General features: G+C 53.7%; 1 protein-coding gene across 1 annotated transcript in view; it reads left to right on the top strand.

Moving 5' to 3' along the window:
* The window catches only part of Rgma (repulsive guidance molecule BMP co-receptor a), a 39,351-nt gene extending 25,698 nt beyond the window's left edge, over positions 1 to 13,653 (top strand). The window contains 3 exon segments of the mRNA XM_015493107.2: positions 4,100 to 4,614; positions 11,200 to 11,575; positions 11,578 to 13,653. Of these exon segments, the coding sequence (XP_015348593.2) occupies positions 4,100 to 4,614; positions 11,200 to 11,575; positions 11,578 to 11,858 (1,172 nt within the window). The 3' untranslated portion in view covers positions 11,859 to 13,653.
* Positions 13,654 to 19,209: the final 5,556 nt, after the last annotated feature.

Here is a 19,209-nt window from a genome sequence, read left to right as displayed (position 1 = left end):
TTTTCTGGGGTGTCTGTGAGGCACCGCTGCTATCCAAGAACAAGTCAGTGGCTGGAGTAGAAATGAAAGCTTAGGAAAACTTCTAATCAGGTCCACTCCATGCATAGAGGCTATCTAGGATCCACCCAGAGGATACAGGACTAAAAGGGGCCACTCTCCCCTTTGCAGTGCCCAGGTGGGACTGGTCAGCTGCCACTCTCCAGGGCTGCAAGCTCCCTCTGCCTTGCTGAAAGCACTGAGGGTGACTTGTGCTGAAAAGCTGGCTTCCTTGTGCTGCTTCCTGAGTTGCCGTAAGATCTGTTTCAAACTTACCCCCCCCCCCCGCTTCCTTGGACACTTGCTTCAGAATTCCAAGGTTTACTGCCTGAAATTAAGGTCTTGTACATTTTTTTTTTTTAAGATACACATAAAAATCAGCCCCTCTGGAATCTCTTTGGCAGGTGACACCACAGCTTTTGCTTTTGATGCTGGACCAGATTACATTCAGTCCCTGACCTCTGGCGGACTTGCAGTTGGTGATTTAGGACACTGGACATGGGCCAGTGGGATAGCTCTGTGAGGGTTAAGGGCCTCTCAGCTCACCACCCACGGGGACAGTCCAGCCCTGGTAACCCCAAAGACCCTCTCTGAAGTTCCTGGGAAATGACATCCCAACATGTCTACTTTAGGCCAACAAGCCCCAGAGAGCAGTGTTACCATCTGAAGAGAAGGCACAGGGCAACAGGCACCCCCCAGTTCTGGTACCAGCTTGCCACCGTCAGTAGCAGCTCAGTAACCCCTTCCCCTTCCCCTGCTCTGAGCTCCAGTTTCCCCATGTGGGATGGAAGCCCTTGGGTTTCCTCTGAAGCACCAAGGAAGGTTTGTAAGGCTGGCTCAAGGTCCCCTGGGCACTTTGGGCAGCCGGGGAGCCGCATGAGTCAGAGATGGGCTGTTTCTCAGCAGCATCTGCCCCTGGTGGGCTCCCTGCAGGCCTTTCTTCAGGACGCGCTCAGAATCGATTTGACACGTGGCTGCATCAGAACCAGGCTTGGGAGGAGAAGCCACGTTGTGCTTTTGGACCTTTGGGGAGTGGGTCATTCTCAGCTGTTATCTCCAGGAGGGACTCTTACGGCAATTATACTTTGAAAAGCATAGAAACCACTCAGCACCACAGCACTTGTGGCTGTGTGACCCCGGCTAGCTCCAGTCCCCAAGTCCTGTGCACTTACATCCATCAAATAAAATAATAGAAATTCTCATCTTCTGCTTAGGGTAAATAGTGAAGATGCAATATGAAAGCCGCTTGTCACTTGCACACGGCCAAGAGAGTTCAAGGCCTTATTGTCCTGATGGTTATTTCTTCTGAGGTGAGGCCCAACCTGTGTGTCTGCCCACTGCTGTATCCATCCCACGCTCTCTCCCAGTGGAGTCATGGGTGCACAGCCCCTTCCCCAGTAAGCCCTCTCAAGGGCAGGAAGCAGAACTTGGGTCTTTGTTCATCCTGTGGTCCCCTCAGGACCTGGTGCTGCTTGGAAAGGCTGGGAGGGAAAGCAACTTAGAGCCTGAGAGCTGGGTCGGCATCCACCCTCCAACCAGAAAGCTGGGAGAGGAGCTATTTAATGCCTGTAAGCCTCAGTATACTTGTCTGCTGAATGGGGATACTAAGTCCCAGGGCTGTCATAGGGTTAAAAGAGACACACGTACAGCATCCCGCACATAGTACATGCTCAGTACACATTATCTGATTTCTGTCAGCCTCCCCCATAAATTTAACAGAACAGAATTAACAACACAAAAACATCTTTTTTTGTGGAGCTTCTTTCCTGAGTTCTCCAGGCTCTGCTTTCATCAGTAACCCTAGTCCCCCTCAGTGCACGTGTGGAGAGATTCCTATGCTTCTCCGTGGTTCAGAGAGGTCAGTAAGTTTGCCTGTAGTCACACAGCAATGGCATGGCAGAGCTGGATTGACCCTGGCTGTCTGTCCCACTGCTGCCTCCCCAAATAGGTCCCCACGTTGGTGAGATTCTCCTATTGGGCATTGCCCCATGACATAAATCTGTCCCCTCCTACTTGGTGACACTGAATTTCCTGAGTGCAAGAGTGACCTCTGTCACCACCTGTGAGCAATAGGTGGGCAGGCAGCCATGCCCACTTAGCCAGGACGCTGCTCCTAGGATGGTGCACTCTGGGAAGGGAGGGGAGCAGGCAAAGGGCTCGTGGATGAGCGCAGTGGCAGGGAGGGCCTCATTCTGTGGCCTCCGGTGGCTCTAAGTTGGTGATAAGGCGGCTGCACATGCTCCTGCTCTTTGCTTTTGGGGAGAGCTGACTCTTGATTCTTCACCACCGGCCCCTGTCCCACCCCAGAGGAAGTGTCCCTAATGGGACACACCCCAGACAAGCCATTTCTAAATTGGCCCTTTGTGACTATTGCAAAGGATACGACCTCACTATGAAGCCTGGCCAATCCAAAGTGACCCTGGGGTCTTGAGCCAAGTGCAGATCCCCAGGCCCACCTTACCCTGCCTGGGCTCCTCTGCAGAGAGGGCTCCACCTAAGTGCTGTTGGGCCAACCTACTTCTTCAACTTAAATGGAAAAGCTACAGCTTTCCCATCAAAATTATTTTCCTGGTGCTCATTTAAATAATTAATTTAAATAATTAATGGTGCTCATTTAAATAATTAAAAGAAAAAACATTCACCCAGATACCACCTGAAACGACCTTGTTTATCAACAATGATGCAAGCACAGGTCCCACGACAAGGAAAGCACTGGCCCTCGGGCTCGGGTGTGTGTCCTGCACAGGCGATTTCCACTTTGGAAGGGTGGGTGGGAGAAGCTCCAGGAGAGGGGTCAGCCAGGTAGAGGGTGGACAGCTGGTGCAGACGGCATCACATGGGGCACCTCTGGGATGGCCGCATGCTCCTGGATTCTTTCATTAGCCTGCTCGTGAATATTTTTGTTCCTGCTTTTACGTCCAACTCAATTTTATAAGTAAATCCAGCTTCAGAAAAGCAAACTGGTGTTTTCAAGGTCACAGACTAAGTTAGGGTCCCAACTTGGAATGATGGGGGCAATGACTGAAGGCCACCTCACCCAGCACTGGGCTGTGACCTCAGAGACCGGGCCTCTCAACTGATCCACCAGCCCCTTTGTCCTGGGACCTGTATGGAAGCCTCGAACCTACTGCAGGTCTGCCTGCCTGGCCACTTGTGGTCACTATGGACTGTGCAGAAGAACACAGAAGGCCAGGAAAGGGCAAGTTCTACAAGTCCAGGTTCAAGATTCAGGTGTGTTAAAGCCTCAGTTCTTAGGCATGGTCATCTTGGCTAATCATTAATAAGGTCTCAAAGCTTGTGAGTCACACACACACACACACACACACACACACACACACAAATTAGGGCAGATCCAAGGTTACCACTCTCAGACTCCCAACTTGCAAGATGGAGATGGGAGCTACAGTAACCACGACAGAAGCCAGGTGCTAATGATCAGGCCTAATAGAATCATAGCAGCCAGTGGTCTTTGAGCTTGGCTATATATGCCAGTGGCATCCAAAGTCCTATGCATGAGACAAATCATTTAACACTCTCAATGACCTCACACTGTAAATCCTATTTCCCATTTTCTAGATGAATATAAAGAGGCACAGAGAAGTTAAGTAATTTGCACAAGGTCAACAGTGGCAGAACTAGGGACACATTTAAGAGTGGAGCCTAAATTCCTGCCAAATTTCTCTTGCTTCATGCCAAAATTCTTGAGGCTAGCCATGAAAGTCTACACAAGTGTCAGAGGCCCAAGAATGGCCTGTCGGTTCCCACAGTCCTGCTGCATGGAATTGCTGACCACTCCTCTGCTATCTAAGCTGGGAGGTGCCCCACTTGCTCTTTCAACATGCAGGTCTGCATGTCTGGCCGTTCCAGCTCAGGACCAGCTGTGCAAGAGAATCCAGAAGGCCAGATAGGGCAGGTGCCACCTTTTACAAGCACCTGCGGAAAATTCTCACCATCTGCAAACATGCGGTATGGGTGTGTGTTCCCTGCATCTCAGCCACACAGGGGAGAAGGGGCCTGAAGTCCCTGGGCCCTGCCCTGATGGTATATCCATTCCCTTCCACAGCCATCTCCCCGTGCAAGATCCTCAAGTGCAACTCTGAGTTCTGGAGCGCCACGTCCGGCAGCCACAGCCCGGCCTCTGACGACGCCCCTGAGTTCTGCGCTGCCCTGCGCACCTACGCCCTGTGCACGCGGCGGACGGCCCGCACCTGCCGGGGTGACCTGGCCTACCACTCCGCAGTCCATGGCATAGAGGACCTCATGAGCCAGCACAACTGCTCCAAGGATGGCCCCACCTCGCAGCCTCGCCTGCGCACACTTCCACCAGCGGGGGACAGCCAGGAGCGCTCGGACAGCCCGGAGATCTGCCACTACGAGAAGAGCTTCCACAAGCACTCAGCCGCCCCCAACTACACGCACTGTGGTCTGTTCGGGGACCCGCACCTCAGGACTTTCACAGACCGCTTCCAGACCTGCAAGGTGCAGGGCGCCTGGCCACTCATCGACAATAATTACCTGAACGTGCAGGTCACCAACACACCTGTGCTGCCTGGCTCCCCCGCCACTGCCACCAGCAAGGTAAGGAATGGGGAACTAGCCAGACACTTGGCCCCCAGACCCTCCTGCACCACTGTGCTCTTACTGTCGGTGCGTGGGAAGTGATTTAGAACTGTTCTAGAGATTCTTTGTCGTGAGGTAAATCAACCTAGAACCATATCTGCATTTTGCCCAGAGTGTGGTATTTCTCAAACTTCTGGCCACTGGTCACTAGAGATTTGAGAAATCTGTATTTTGGGGTCATAAACCTGCATTCATATGTATATAGAGTTTTGGGGTTGGTGGGGGCCTGTTTGGTTTTTTGTTGTTTTTTAGTTTGTTTTTCCAGCACTGGAGATTGAACCCCGTGACATCTATCACTGAGCTACATCCCCATCCCTCATTTCATTTTTATTTTGAGACAGAGTCTAAGTTGCCCAGGCTGACCTCAGCTGAGAGCTAAAGGTGGGCCCAGGTTTTCTGAGTCCCACAGTCTCTTTCCTCCTCCTGGGGCTAGCGGCCACCTGGCTGGTAGAGCTCCATTTTACAGATCAGTAGCCTGAGGCTCTGGGAGACAGTGACCTCTGTACCTAAAACGCAGTTGGCAGGAACCACTGAGCTAGTCTTAGATGCAAGTCTTACTCGTGTGGCCACTGGACATGGCCCGTGGCCCAGGTAAGGGGACAGACACCCCGTCTACCCCAGATTCCTTCTCTACCCACGTCTGTAGGGCCTCCAGTAACATCATATTCACTCAGGATGTGAGGTCTCAAGAGTGAGCCTGCAGAGTCCAGGTGGTGAGGACACTGCTGCCCTCCTCAGTGCCCAGCTTCTGTGCACTCCTGGCCTGGTCCGCCAGAGCCCCCTGGGGCTTCCGGGTTGGCCACATGGCAGTGGGTCTGTTTTCCCAGGAAGAGTTTGTTGGAAGACAGCGTGTCAGGCAGCGCCAGCCTGGCCCACAAGGGCATTTCTGTTTCTTCCCACCCCGCCACACCCAGAAAAGGACAGTGAGGTGACCTGGCAGCCAGAGAAATGCTCCATCCCTGCCACTTCCCTCTGCTCTGGTGGCCCTGGCCTGCCTAGGGGAGGTCTCTTTCTGAGCCCTCCCACTGGGTAGGAAACAAGCAGTACATGCCCAGAAAGGCCCTGGCTCCAGGTTGTAGGTGCCAGGCCAGCACACTCTCTCCCCGGCAAGCTCAAGGGTGCCCATGTCAAGGACTCACCCACCTTCCCAGTCGCCCCTTCACCTACCCACCACCCTCCCTCTCTAGAGCCAAGATAAATGAACACTGGGAGCCTAACGCAGCAGCTTCTAAATCTAGCAACAAACATACTGTGGGAGGCGAGTTGGCCTCCCTGCTCCAACCTGCGGGCTCCTGAGGTCTGGCGGGGGCATCTGAGGAGGTCTAAAGTATGAGAGGGATGTGGACCCCAAGCAGCTGTCCCTCCTGACCCAGGGTGGTGTGACCACCAAATGTGGCAGAGCTGGGAGCGGCTGTGGTGTGTGATCGGGGAGGCTGGGGGTGACAAGGTGGAGCAGGAGACTTGGCTGAGTACTGCTGGGGCATGTGCCTTGGCTCAGAAAACCTGGGCCCACCTTTAGCGCTCAGCTGAGAGTGCAGCGGTGCTGTCCATGAACCAAAAGGATTGCTCATTGCTTCCTTCGCTCATTCTTGTGTATCACTTATTCACTTAACCCACGTGTCTCAAACGCCTGTTCTAATCCAGGCTTCTGCCGGGCACCGTAGAACTGCCCAAGCAGGGATGGGAGAATCTCCCTCCTGGTGCCAGCCCCGAGGTTTCCAGAAGGGCCTGGAGCTGTGTGGCAGAGCTGGACAACCCTGCCCTTCTGCTATGCCTGGGTCACCTTTGATCTCAGCAGGCTGAGCACTCTGAGGCCCCATCAGCCAGCCTCTGCTGGAGGCCACACAGTGACAGCGTCAGTGTCTGTGGCCAAGCCAGCCTCAGAACTCTGGCCAGACCAGGGGCCTGCAGTGCCCAGGCGAGAAACATCAGTGGCAGGCTTCCAGCGCGCTGGCCTGTCCCTGCCTGTTCTCCTAGGCCTCCCCCTCGCAGGTGTGTGTGCTTGCTCACTCATTGATTCAGGAAGCAGTCACCCTTCTCCTGGGCCAGCCCTCCCCACAGCCCCCAGGAGAGGTATGTGGGACAGCCGGAGGCTGAGGGCCTCGGAGCCCTAGGTAGAGCCCTGGAAAGACAGTCCACTGAACTGGCCCTGAAGGGCTAGCGAGCCTCCGGGCGAAGAGACTGAAGAGTCAGCGTTGAAGGCAGACAGGGTAATCTGGTACCTTGGAAAGAGGAATGGAGGCCAAGGTCTGTTGGCCTTTTGTGACCCACGGCCACCTAGAGTCCTGATCCTCAAGCTCAGAGAAACCTACTTCCCCCTCTGTCCCTCCCTCGACCATTTGCCACCTGCCCACCTTGCATACCAGCGGCCCCTCCCCTGGCTTCCCAGAGCCTGTTCGGCCTCTGCCTAGCCCTTACTCTGAACCCACAGCCTTGCAGTTGTGAACCCTTCCTTCTGTGCAAAAAGCCTGACCCCGAACACACCGTCCCTTGCCCAGGACCTTTGTGCTCCTTTCCCATGATAACTGCCATTATCCACCTGGCCCCTCCCTCTGTTCTCATGGACAGTTGAGATCTTGTGTTCTCCATCCCGGGAAGACATGTCAGCAGCTTCCCACCCTTCTGTGCCCAGCCCCCAACTCTGTGTCTCTCTTCCCAGCTGGGCTAATCATGCCCATTTTACAGGTGGAGAAACTGAGGCTCAGGGAGGACCTCGGTTCCTCTGCCTCCCCCTTCTTCTCCCTAGCACTTACCAATCTGTCACAAGGCATAATTCCTCTCTTTGGTCAGTGACTTGCCCCCGCCTCCGGGGGAGGGGGGTGGTCTTGAATGTTTTTGCTCCCTGGCTTCATGCATGGTGTTGATGAAGCCCAGGTTTTGCCCTGTGCAGCTCTGAGCAGCTCAGCAGAGAGCCCGGGGCCCCTCTGGGAAGGGGGCAGCCAAGGCAGAGCAGCAGTCGTGCCCGTGGCTGTGTTGGCAGCATGCCGCCAGCTTTCGACAGGCCCCCTTCATGCTGTTACTTGTGGTTGAGTCCCTGGCACGGGTGCCAAGGAGAGTCAGGCAGCCTGTCAGCCTTCCAGCAGACTGTCTCCGCCAGAGATGGTGGGGAGAGAGAAACCAGCCTTTCCTGTTCCAGGGAGACTGATGGCACTTGGAAAGCAGGGTGCCCCCCCACCGGTGTCTGTGTGGCCCTGCACACCGGGCAGGGACACCAGAGCCCCTTTCCCCCCCTTGTAGCAAGACCACCCACTGCCAGACCACCCTGCCGGCCCACTCCGCCCCTGAAGGCGGCCTCTGCACCACAGTGGGCGAGCTGCTGAGCTGGCTGGAGAGAGAGAAGAAGCAGGAGGTTGAACCATATGAAGTTGCCATCTTCACAGATCAGAGAGTGGAGAGTAGCAGCAATTTCATGTAGTGCAAAGCTCAGGACTCCACACAGCATGCAGAGAGGCTGTGTCCACCTGTGGCCTCCCACCCAGAGCAAATCATAAGTACACCACCGCCTCAGGATCAGGCCGAGACCTCCAGAGAGGGAGATGGGGCAATGAGTCCCGTGGGTAAGGAGCTATGTAGTCAGGGTCTCTGGATGTAATGCTCTGGACTCCCTCAGGGACCCATGGAGAGCCTTTCAGTTCTTTTAAACTATGATCCAGCCCAAACTGATGAGTCTTTACATCATGCATTCAGAAAATGCCATTTTTAATATTTTTTTTACGGAGGAAGGGATCAAGGGAGGCCCAAGTGTCCGACATCCTAAAAGTCAACACTGTAGCCTGCAGCTTATAGAGCACCTCCTGCCCTGTCTTTTTAAGTAATAGGGGAGAACATAAGGTGGTCCTTCCGCAGACACCCTGGCCCAGGCTCTTCTCTGTCCTCCTCAAGACCCCGTGGCTGCCACCACTTCCTGTGTCATCCTTAACTTTACACCAGTGTGGGGGCATGCAAAGCACAGATGGCACAGAGCCAGGAATACCTCCAGAGGCCCTCACCACCTTGTGGGCTTCCTCAGCCTAGAACATTCTGCAGCAATAGGCACTGTCTGCAGGCCTCAGACCTCTGCCCCAGGCTGAGACCACTGTCTGCTTTCCCTTGGCCTCCAGGACCTTGGACAACAGAGCTCCTCCTGTTTGTGCCTCAGGCCATATAAAGTTGCATCCAGAAGCTTCCTGGTCTGTGACTTTGCCCCAGGCCCTAGGAGGCCCCAACTGGCTTTGACTCTCCTGCCTGAGCTGAGGTCTTTCTGCTGGATGCCCCAACTTCCCTCCCTGATTAGGGTTACTTTTGGTTTGCTCTGGTTTCCAGATCCCTCTAGGCCAGGTCCTCAGCATATACCTGCTGTTAGGCCAGAAACTCCCTTAGCACTTTTGAGCATTACCCTCCACCCCGAGAGCCATCCTAGGCTGTCATCATGCCCCTTCAACGACCACTCCCTGCCCCAGAGTGTCCAAGTATAGAGGCCAGCCACAGCCAGACCATATTTGCCATCAGCAACCTCCTTCCATTTGTCTGGGTCCCTTCGCCCTGCAAACCCTTTCCCAGTAGGAGGGTGAGGAATTGGGGCTTGGCATTGAGAGTGAGAGGATAGGTCTTGGGAGCCTTGAAAGGCCAGGATGCCACCTTGCCCTCCACACTCTACTGGCTGCAAGCTGGGATTCCGAGTTCCCACTTTCTTGGTTCAGGAGAGCAGTGCCTTTAGGGGCAGCCAGAGCTCCCCATGGCACAACAGCTGATCCCTGACAGCAGCCATGGGGAGAAAGGAGTTATTTCTCTCTCAGTTTCACTCATGTCTCCAATCCACATAGTCTACCTGTTCCTGGAAAGAGCAACTAGACACCTTACCAGGGGTGACAGAAGGAAACTACCACTCTCAGCACCCCCCTCCCCAGCTGCTTATCTTGGACCCTTGTCCCTGGCCTCATACTCTGTGCACAAAAGAGCCCAGAAGCTGCAAATCCAGAAACTAATTCTAGCTCTGCCTCTTGCTGACGGTGTGGCTTCTGGCAAGTCACTGTACCTCTCTGAGCCTGTTTCCTCATCTGTAATGGAGGGTAATGTCATTGCCCTTGCAGTGCCCCAGGAGACTCACATACCAGACCCAGTGAGTGCACCTGTACAGGTGGTTCTCAGGTTACTAACAGGGTCACTGGACCATCCACCTCTGCTCCAGCAGCTCACCCCAGCTATAGGCTCCACTGGAAATGGGTCTCCCCGCTCTGGCTGGCTGTGCCTGCAGCCTGAAGCCTTGGTCTCATTTTGTTGATCAGTATCTTCCATCTTTGCCTCTTGTTTCTGCTCCCCTTCTCCAAGGCCCAGCTTGATGTGACCCCTTACAGCAGACTTGGGACAATGGCCTTTGTCCTCCTCTACTTGCTTCTGTGGATTTTGCCTATTCGTTCTTTCTCTGAGTATCGGTTTCCTCCATCCATCTGCTGTTCAGCTTAGCCACTAGCAGTCTTTCAGGAATTGTGCTGCAAATGCCACAGGTTCCATGCAAGATGATGTTTGTTTGTGGGCCATATAACAAATTACCATACATTAAGTGACTTCAACCAACAGAAATTTATCCTTATAGTGCTGGAGGGCAGAAGTCCAAAATGAGCCTTACGAGGCTGAATCAAGCTGTCAGCAGGGCTGGTCCCTCTGGAGGCTCCAAGGGGAAATCCATTTACTGCATCTTGGCATTGAGAGTAAGAGGTCAGGGCCTGGGAGCCCTGAAAGGCCTGAGTACCACCTTGCTCAGCACAGCCCTGCCTCTCTGGCTCCAGACTGGGATTCTAAGTTCCAGCTCCCTTGGTCCAGAAGGGCAGTGCCTTTAGAGGCAGCCAGAGCTCCCTGTGGCATAACAGCTGGGCCCCGAGAGCAGCTGTGGAAGAAGGTGGTTCTTTCTCTTCCAGTTTCATTCATGTAGCAATCCTTGTAGTCTACTTGGTGGCTTCTGGCATTGCTTGGCTTATCCCTACATCATTCCAGTCTCTTCTTCCAAGCTAACACATCCTTCCTGTCCTCCTTCCCCATCACCTCTGCTCACTTTTGTGTGAATGCTTTGTGATTGCATTTAGGACTCACCCAGATCATCCAGAATGACACAGAGATCATTCTCCATCTCTGTGTCCTTAACTGAATCACTCCTGCCAAGTTTCTCTTGCCGTAAAATGTAACACTGGCAGGTTACAGGGAATAGGGGCCTATAGCTTTGGGGGCCACTTGTCAGCCTGCCACTGTGGACTCATGACTTCTTGTTTTGAGTGAGTTTTCTCTCAAATGAGCTTTTATGTTTATTAGTTCACATCTCTATATGGTCAGTGAGCTGATTTTCTGTCTAAGGCAGTGACCTACTGAGAAACTTTTTTTTTAAGTGAAAAAAGGTCCGTTGTTTTAAAGAAAAGTATCACAGTGCCGGTGGAGCTGAGCTGTGGCCATCCTGGGAAAGGGAGGGTCAGTGAAACCCTGGGGCACTCAGGACCCTCCTCTCAGGCCAGAGCACCTTAAGCCAAGCCTTCTCCGGCCTCGCCTGATCGCTCTCCTCTGCCTGCTTCCCCGCAGCTCACCATCATCTTCAAGAACTTCCAAGAGTGTGTGGACCAGAAGGTGTACCAGGCCGAGATGGATGAGCTCCCGGCAGCCTTCGCCGACGGCTCCAAGAACGGCGGGGACAGGCACGGGGCCAACAGCTTGAAGATCACGGAGAAGGTGTCGGGCCAGCACGTGGAGATCCAGGCCAAGTACATCGGCACCACCATCGTGGTGCGCCAGGTGGGCCGCTACCTGACCTTTGCGGTCCGCATGCCCGAGGAGGTGGTCAACGCCGTGGAGGACCGGGACAGCCAGGGCCTCTACCTCTGCCTGCGGGGCTGCCCGCTCAACCAGCAGATCGACTTCCAGGCCTTCCGGGCCAGCGCCGAGGGCCCCGACGCCCGCAGGCCAGTNCCGTGGCCAAGTGCAAGGAGAAGCTGCCCGTGGAGGACCTGTACTACCAGGCCTGCGTCTTCGACCTCCTCACCACAGGCGACGTGAACTTCACGCTGGCCGCCTACTACGCCCTGGAGGACGTCAAGATGCTCCACTCCAACAAGGACAAACTGCACCTGTATGAAAGGACTCGGGAGCTGCCAGGCGGGGTGGCCGCTGCGGGGCAGCCCCTGGCCCCCTGGCCGCTCCTCAGCACCCTGGCCCTCCTCGCCCTGCTGCCTGTGTTGTGGTAGGAAGACAGCCGTCATGAGGATGTGGAGGGATGCACAGACTCCACCCCCAGCCTTGGGGCTCCTACTCCTCAGTTCGAGGGCTGGGGACACCAACAGGGTGCAGACTGGCAGGCACACTGTCTGTGGGCCAGTGGGCTGGCAACTCTCAGGAGCAGAGGCAGCCGCTGGCTGGGTGACCCATGGGACGGTTTCCTCAGAGCTGTCTCTGGCAAGGGCTTGGGGGTGTGGGGCCCCGGCCCCTCTCTAGTGCACGTGACAAGATTGTGGTGATAGGTGCTGTGATGTTTGTGACAGTAGAGCTGTGTGAGAGGGAGAGCAGCTCCCCTCCTCCCCACCCCTGCAGTGTGAATGTGCAAAACCCAGCCCCTTAGGCTGAAGCCCCACCCCACCCCTCCAGAGAGACACTGGGAACAGTCAGAGTCAGCTCCTTCTGCCCCTTGCAATGCACTGAAACAGGCCCGGCTGACTGCTGCTCGCTGATTCGTGGAGCCACCTGCGCCCACCGCACGCACACACACACTCTTATATGAGCACACTCGCACACACTAAGCCTGCGGGGATACCCCAGCCAAGCTGCACAAGGCTCCTTCCCCAGACAGGGCCTCCTTAAGGTCAGGATGCCCCCAGAGGGTGCTGTTCAACATCTTTAGCAAATTGACGTCACCTTGGGGCCAATAAGGTGTGCCCTCCTGGTGCCTTTCCATCTGTAGCCTCCCTGGGAGCTGGAGGGAGACCACTGTGTGCATTGGGCTGCCATGGGCTTGGGTTCAGGCTCAGGTTCCCAGGCGCCTGCCCAGACAGCTGTGCAATTGAACCATCAGTGCATGTCGGCACGTGGTCTGAGCAACGCCACTCACAGACTCCAGTGCCCTTTTCTGGCTCTGCCCTTGGTCCTTTCTCTACTGTGCTTAGGAAATTGAAGTGCTTGGTTCTAAACGTCTACACAGAGGAGAGATCTCTTGACTTTGGTTCCTTCCCCTGCAGCAGATGCAAGAGCTCCTCGGCAGGGGAGTTCCAGCCCAGGGCATGGTCAGGAGACGCAGTGGATCGGGCCAGCTGGCCTGCCCCGTCCTCTGCTTTCTCCTCACCAGCCTCCTGGCTGCTGGTCAGAAGCCCTACTTTCCACCCTGCCCACCCATGTCTGGATTCTGAGGGGAGTAACAGAGTCTTAGAGGCCTCACAGCCCTGAACTTCCTGGGCAGGGTCTCCTTCCCAAGCCCTGTGGCCACAGAAGAAACCTGCCACTGGGAACCCTGAGTCCCTCTTTGTTTCAACCCAGGGTACCCATCCACAAAAACCCAGAACAATTCCCACCTCTGCTGCTATTCCAGAGGCTCCCAGGGACCAGCAAAGGGCTGGCCTTCACTCCCAAAGGTGCAGCCGGCCCCAGTGGGCAGTCCTGCCAGTGGCCCTGCAGCCCTGCTCCCCTCCCATCAGCATCTGCAGTAGCCCCTCTGCTGCTCCCCAGGGACCTCTCATACACTGGCCAGGAGGCTGCGAAACCTGCGTCTCCCCCCTTCCTCCGAGAGGTCCTCCTCCCTCTGCCAAAACCACATGGGCTGGTAGGAGGGGCTCACCCAGCCCCTTCCTCTCCCTGCTGGGTTTTTAGATGATCCCTATGTTGGAAGTAAAAAGTTGAAGCACTTTATTTTGGTTGTGTTTGATCACATTCTGCTTGGAAGTGGGGACCCCTCACTGCGTCCATGTGTCTGCGACCTGTGTGGAGTGTCACCGCATGTACATACTGTAAATTATTTATTAATGGCTAAATGCAAGTAAAGTTTGAGGTTTTTTTGTTTTGTTATTTTCTTTTAATTGGAGTTTGTTTCTGAACAGACTTTGGTTCCTTTTGGGGAGTGGAGGGTTGACTTGGTGGCAGTTGTCCCCTTAACGGGTTAATGTGTGGAATAGGAATGTGTATGTTCGAGTGTCATGATGACGTGTGGAAGATACAGAAACATAACAACCAGAGTCATCTGCCTCTCTTAAAATTACTTTTTTTTCCTTATCACAAGTCATTTGGGGCACCTAGCAGGTCCAGATTCCCTTGCTCAGTGGACGCTGGAACATAATCCTGCAGACAGACAGCCAAATGGCGGAGGGACATAAAGTGCCTCCTAGGATAAGGTTGGAGGCTGGCCTCAGTTCCAGGATGACTCCTTCTCAGCCAGCAACATCATCTAGGAGACTGGAGACTATGGCTGCCACCCTCCTTCCAGTCCCCTGATCACATAGCACAGGAGCAGAGTGGTAGCCCTGCAGAGGGGACCACCATGTACATCTCTGGGGTCAGGTTTACTGCTTGCTGTGATCACATCTCATCCCTAAAATTTACCTGGTGACTCTGGAATGAATGTAGATCCACTTCACAGAAGAAACAGTTCCTGTGAGATGAATTGACTTGCCCAGGGTCCCTTGGTAAAGGTATATGCAAGATGTTTAACTATAATATTAGTTTTGCCCAAAGTTCCTGCTCTTAGCCCTAAATGCCATGAAGCAGAAGAGCAATGTAATTAAGCCAAGCTATACATCCTGCCGTCTCCACCTTCCCAGTTGTGCGACCTTGGGCAAATCATTTAATCTCTCTAAGCCCCAGTTCCCTCCTCTGTCAAATACAGGGTGCCTGGAGATCAGTGAGTTTGTGCCTGCAAAGTGCCTACCATGAGTGTTCACGGTGGGTAGTGGTGTACTCCAAAGCAAGAGAGATCGGAAGGAGTGGGGCAGAGTGGGAGCAGGGCCACCCAAGCCCTGGAAGCCTGGGCTGGGGATTGAACTGGAAAGCTAGTATGAAGAGGAATACAAAGAGTGATCATTTGCACATATCCAGGCAGAAGAAGTAGTCCAGAAGTAGGAGAGAAAATTCTAGAGCCCTGTTCTTCCTTAGGCTCCCAGAGAAAACATGGCAATTGGGTTTGTAAGGAAGAAACCAGACTGGAAGTCAAAGCGTACCTGCACATTTTAGCCAGCACCCACTCTGGCAGTAGGACGGGTCTCCCACACTCAATGGTAAGCAAGAGGTAACACCCAGAGCAGCAGGGAGGTTGCAGAGCCATGGCACTGATGGGCACAGATCACGGGGAAGCCAGGGCACACAGAAGGGGAAAAAAAGATTAAAGTTTCTTGTTCAGCATCAGAAGAAAAGGCTGTACGGCACTTGCCAGAAAATATTCTTGGTTTGGAATGTTTTCAGGACCCTAAATTTAACGGGCAGAAATTCTTTCCCAAGTACTGTGCTACTACCAGTTGTCCTTATGAACATGAAAATTTTCATTTCATTGTGAATATGGAACACAGTGTCTTGAGCTAAATGACTCCCGAGAAGGTCTTCCTCTTCCTCTGCAGGATGGGTTGAGCAGACTCCTCACCACCAGATCAACGGAGGCCAGTGAGCTTGGAGGTAAGTGCATTAGCACCACGAGGTGGGACACCTCTCCCACTCCATCCAGACTTACTGATGTGGCAAGAACTCCTGGATGGATGCTGGGGCTGCAGCTCAATGGTAGGGCATTTACCTAGCCTGCGTAAGGCCCTGGCCTTCAACCCCAGTGTGGCAAAACTAAATAAATAAATAAAAGAACTCTTGGGAGTTCTTGTTTGGCAAACCAGAATTTGTAAGGATAAAAGACAGAAAGGGCCCTTAAAACAAATGAATGACAGTCATTTATAATGAGGGAGCAAACTGTGGGGTGAAATAATTCCCAGAACACTTGGGCAGAGGCCCATCAGAGCCGGGCACCAGTCATGCCTGCGACTGGCGCAGAGCAGGGGGGGTGGCCCTCGGCGCAGGCTGACTTGGCATCAAAACTGGCTCTGTCTGTCACTGGCTGTGTGGTCTCTCTTGGATCTTTTTGAGCCTTGCATTTCTTATTTGTAAAATGGAATTACGAGTACCTGCCTCCCAAGATCCTTATGGAAACCCAGTGAGCTAATGCTCATAAATTCCCTTGCACGTGGACCCTGGTACAGTGAAAATGGAGGACCAGTCTCTTGGCAATGGTATGTACTCATTTATCCATTTAACAACTTCTTGTATGTGCCCAGCATTGTGCTGTGGGAACACAGTAGGGACCCAAAACAGGCCACCTTGCATTCTCACTGGGGAGAAAGTCAATAAACAATAGTTAACCAGATCTAACATCCAGGATGAAAAGCACCCAGAAGAAAGGGAAGCAAGTTAGTTCTGAGAGGGGATGAGAAGTTCCTCGTTGGTGGGGCCAAAGGTACCTCGGAGTCACTCACCTGTGAGAATTTCCAGGGCAAGCTATACAAACAGCTAGAGAGAATGTTCTACTCAGGGAGGAATGAGTACAACAGACCTGGTGCACTCAGCTCAGAGGGAGAGTTTAAGGCGCAGCAGAAACCCATGTGACTCCTTGGCAATGAGTAGACAGAGGTCGGTCCCCATTGAGGCCACAGAGTGACAGGAGCCAGGGGAGGACTTGATGTTTATCCCAGTTGCCAGAGGAAGCCACTGAGACCTCTGCACAGGGCAACGGTGTGTCTGCCCTGGGTCTCAAAGGAGTTCCAGATGCTACATAAAGGAGGCACTGTCAGGAGGGGCGCGAGTCACAGGCTATCCTAGAAGTCCCAGGCAGATGCGGTGTGGGAGAAGACGCAAAATGATGGGCTTGGGGGTTAGTGTGAAGGTGGAGCTGGCAGAGCCAGGGAGCTAGAGGCTAGAGAATAGACCATCATACCATCCCCAAGTGTGGGCTCTGAGTACCAGGGTAAAGGTGGTGCCCCTTACTCCAGCTAGGAAGATCTCAGGAGGTACAGGTTTGGGGCAGGTTAGAAAGCATAGGTAGCTGGGCACAGTGGCACATGCCTGTAATCCTAGGGAGGCGGAGGCAGGAAGATCACAGATTTGAGGCTAGCCTCAACAATTTAGCAAAACCCTGTCTCAAAAAATAAGAAGTACTGGGGATGTATCTCAGTAGTAGAGTGCTGGAGAGGGAGAGGGGAAAGGAGGGAAGGAAGGAAGGGAGGGAGGGAAAGAGAAAGGGAGAGAGAAAAAAGCATGGGTGCTTCAGTTTGAAGTTTTTAAATTTAAATGATGTAAATTTCTTTCTAAGCAAGGCAGTGTTCACCAAATAAACTTTCCAGCTCTCACCTGTCCCCTGGCCCAGCTTATGCCCAGAATGACTGATGAGAATGGAGAGAGGGCATCTTGAGGGGGAGTCCCTCCTCGAGCCTCACCTGCCTGTGTCTCCCACCAGACACACAGGGCGGGCGCTATGCTTTATCCATCTTTTCCAGTGCTCATCTCTTAGGTTCGGTCCAGGAGCTACATCTCTTTGATCTGATTAGTTGTCGAACTCTTAAAACAGTGGGAAGAAGCCCGTGAGAAGACTCCCCCCATCTTATAATCAGAAGTTTATGAACCTCTAGCTTCACAGAGGTTCCAGCAGTCTCCTGAATCTACAGAGTCAAGGCCTCTCCACCTGTTTCCTCAATATCTTGGCCATTTGATTGTTTCCTGCTTCAGACATGATGTTAGTTCCAGGACCCTGAAGGCAGGGGAGCAGAGAGCAACACTCTTAAAAGTCCCGGCAGGATGGACTTACCAGATCTCTGCAGGCAGCTGTGTGCATGCCCTGGTCCTAGTGGTGGCAGAATTGTTTCTGGAATCAGAAACGAGATTGCAGGCAGCCCAAGCCCTCAGGCCAAGGTGGGCATATGGCCCAGCATCATCTTGTCCTTGCCCAGGGTGACCCTGGGATGGCACATGGACTCTTCTACATTCAAACTCAAACCAGCTCCCTGCTCTCTCCCCTGCGAGGATTGGAGCCCTTGCCAGGCCCTTGCCACAGCAAAATGGACCAAACCAAACAGATCCGCCAGCGGAAGAACAAAGGTGTGTTCAGAAACTGTCAGGAAATCCGTCTTGAGCTCACTCTATCTGTTCATGCAGCAAGGCCAGGGTCAACTGTTACTAGGGAAAGTGGCTTGTGACAGTTTACTGATGGAGATGTGCTTGCTCAGGGTGAGGGGGGACACACCAAGAATAGGACTGGAACCTCTTAAGAGGAGTAGAAAGAGGGGAAAGAGCAGTCCAAAAACTCCTCCTTAAGGACACGGTGCTAGAGCTTGGGCTATTAAACCAACCCCCAGTCCCCTGCCTGAGGCCAAGCAGTGGCCTGGGGAAGTGACCTTGTGTTTGGTGGCCTAAATGCCCAGGGATGCGCAGTGGCAGAGAAACCCCTGGCAGAGGGAAAAGCCCAGCTTGACCCAGGGTCCCAGTGCTGTCCCCCACTGGCTGCATGTCAGAGGGGGAGTTGTCATTGTTCTCAGCCTCCTGTCTCAGCCATTAAGGCACAGTGACGGCACCCCCCTCACAAGTCACCTGCACACTGAATACCATGTGTGCGGCACACATGCTCTCGGGAATTACAGCCACTACTGTCCTTCAGCAGCCCCATGGACCTGGAGGTGCCTTCCTCTGGGATGGCCTTCCCTGCTCATCGCTCACTGCCTAGGTCCACCTGGCCACAGGGCAAACTGTGGTCACACACATTTCATGAGCTGCCACCTTCACTGTCCTCCTGCAGCCACACCTACCTCCTTGAGAAATAGAAATGAGGCCCTACATTTGAATCTTGCCCTTGAGTCCACAACAATCCTATAAGGCAGAAGATCTTGCCCTAGTGAGCAGGTGAGCAGGCGAGGTTTAAAAGGAGCCAACCGGCCTGCTTAAGAGTTCAGTGACATTCTGGGAGAAGAGTCAGCCCACCCTGCACCCACCCAACCACCTGCTCTTGGCTTGAGGGCAGAGAGGGAGCCTCAGGAACCTCCAAATAATGGTGGAGTCAGCCTAGATATGGTTCTGGGGAGAGCAGGGAGCAAAGACCATGAGCCATGTGCCCAGCAGAGCTATCCCAGCCCAGCACAGCTGTCCCAGGTGCTGGAATACTGAGATAACACCAGAAGGGTTCACAAATTTCCTCTATTATAGGCCTACAGCAAGCTTGCCTCCCTAACATTCCCCTAGTCCTTCCCACAATCCAGCAGATAAAGGATTATCATCCAGCTCAGTGGGAGCTCTTAGGAAGCTACTTTTCAGCCCCAGAACCAGCTACTAACAGCTTCAAATATCAAGACCTCCCCCTTCTTAGTCTAGGAGGCTGAGTAGGGACCTGAGCTCTGGCCCAGCCCCCAGCCTACTGAACCCCCAGAGAAGATAGCACTGTGCCCTCCATTTCAACATGCTCTCCTCTCTGGACACCACCCAAAAGAAAGCCCCATGCCCAGCAGCTAGCTGCCTACAAGGCCACTGTCCAGCCAAGGACCAGGATACCCAAAGTTGGCAAGGAGCAAGCCTAGTGAACTGGTACTGCATTCACCTGCAACACCT

The sequence above is a fragment of the Marmota marmota genome, unplaced genomic scaffold, assembly GCF_001458135.2.
Source record: "Marmota marmota marmota unplaced genomic scaffold, marMar, whole genome shotgun sequence".
Classification (NCBI taxonomy): Eukaryota; Metazoa; Chordata; class Mammalia; order Rodentia; family Sciuridae; genus Marmota; species Marmota marmota.
The sequence above is the reverse complement of the archived record's forward strand: the minus strand, read 5'-3'. Positions and strand labels throughout refer to the sequence as shown.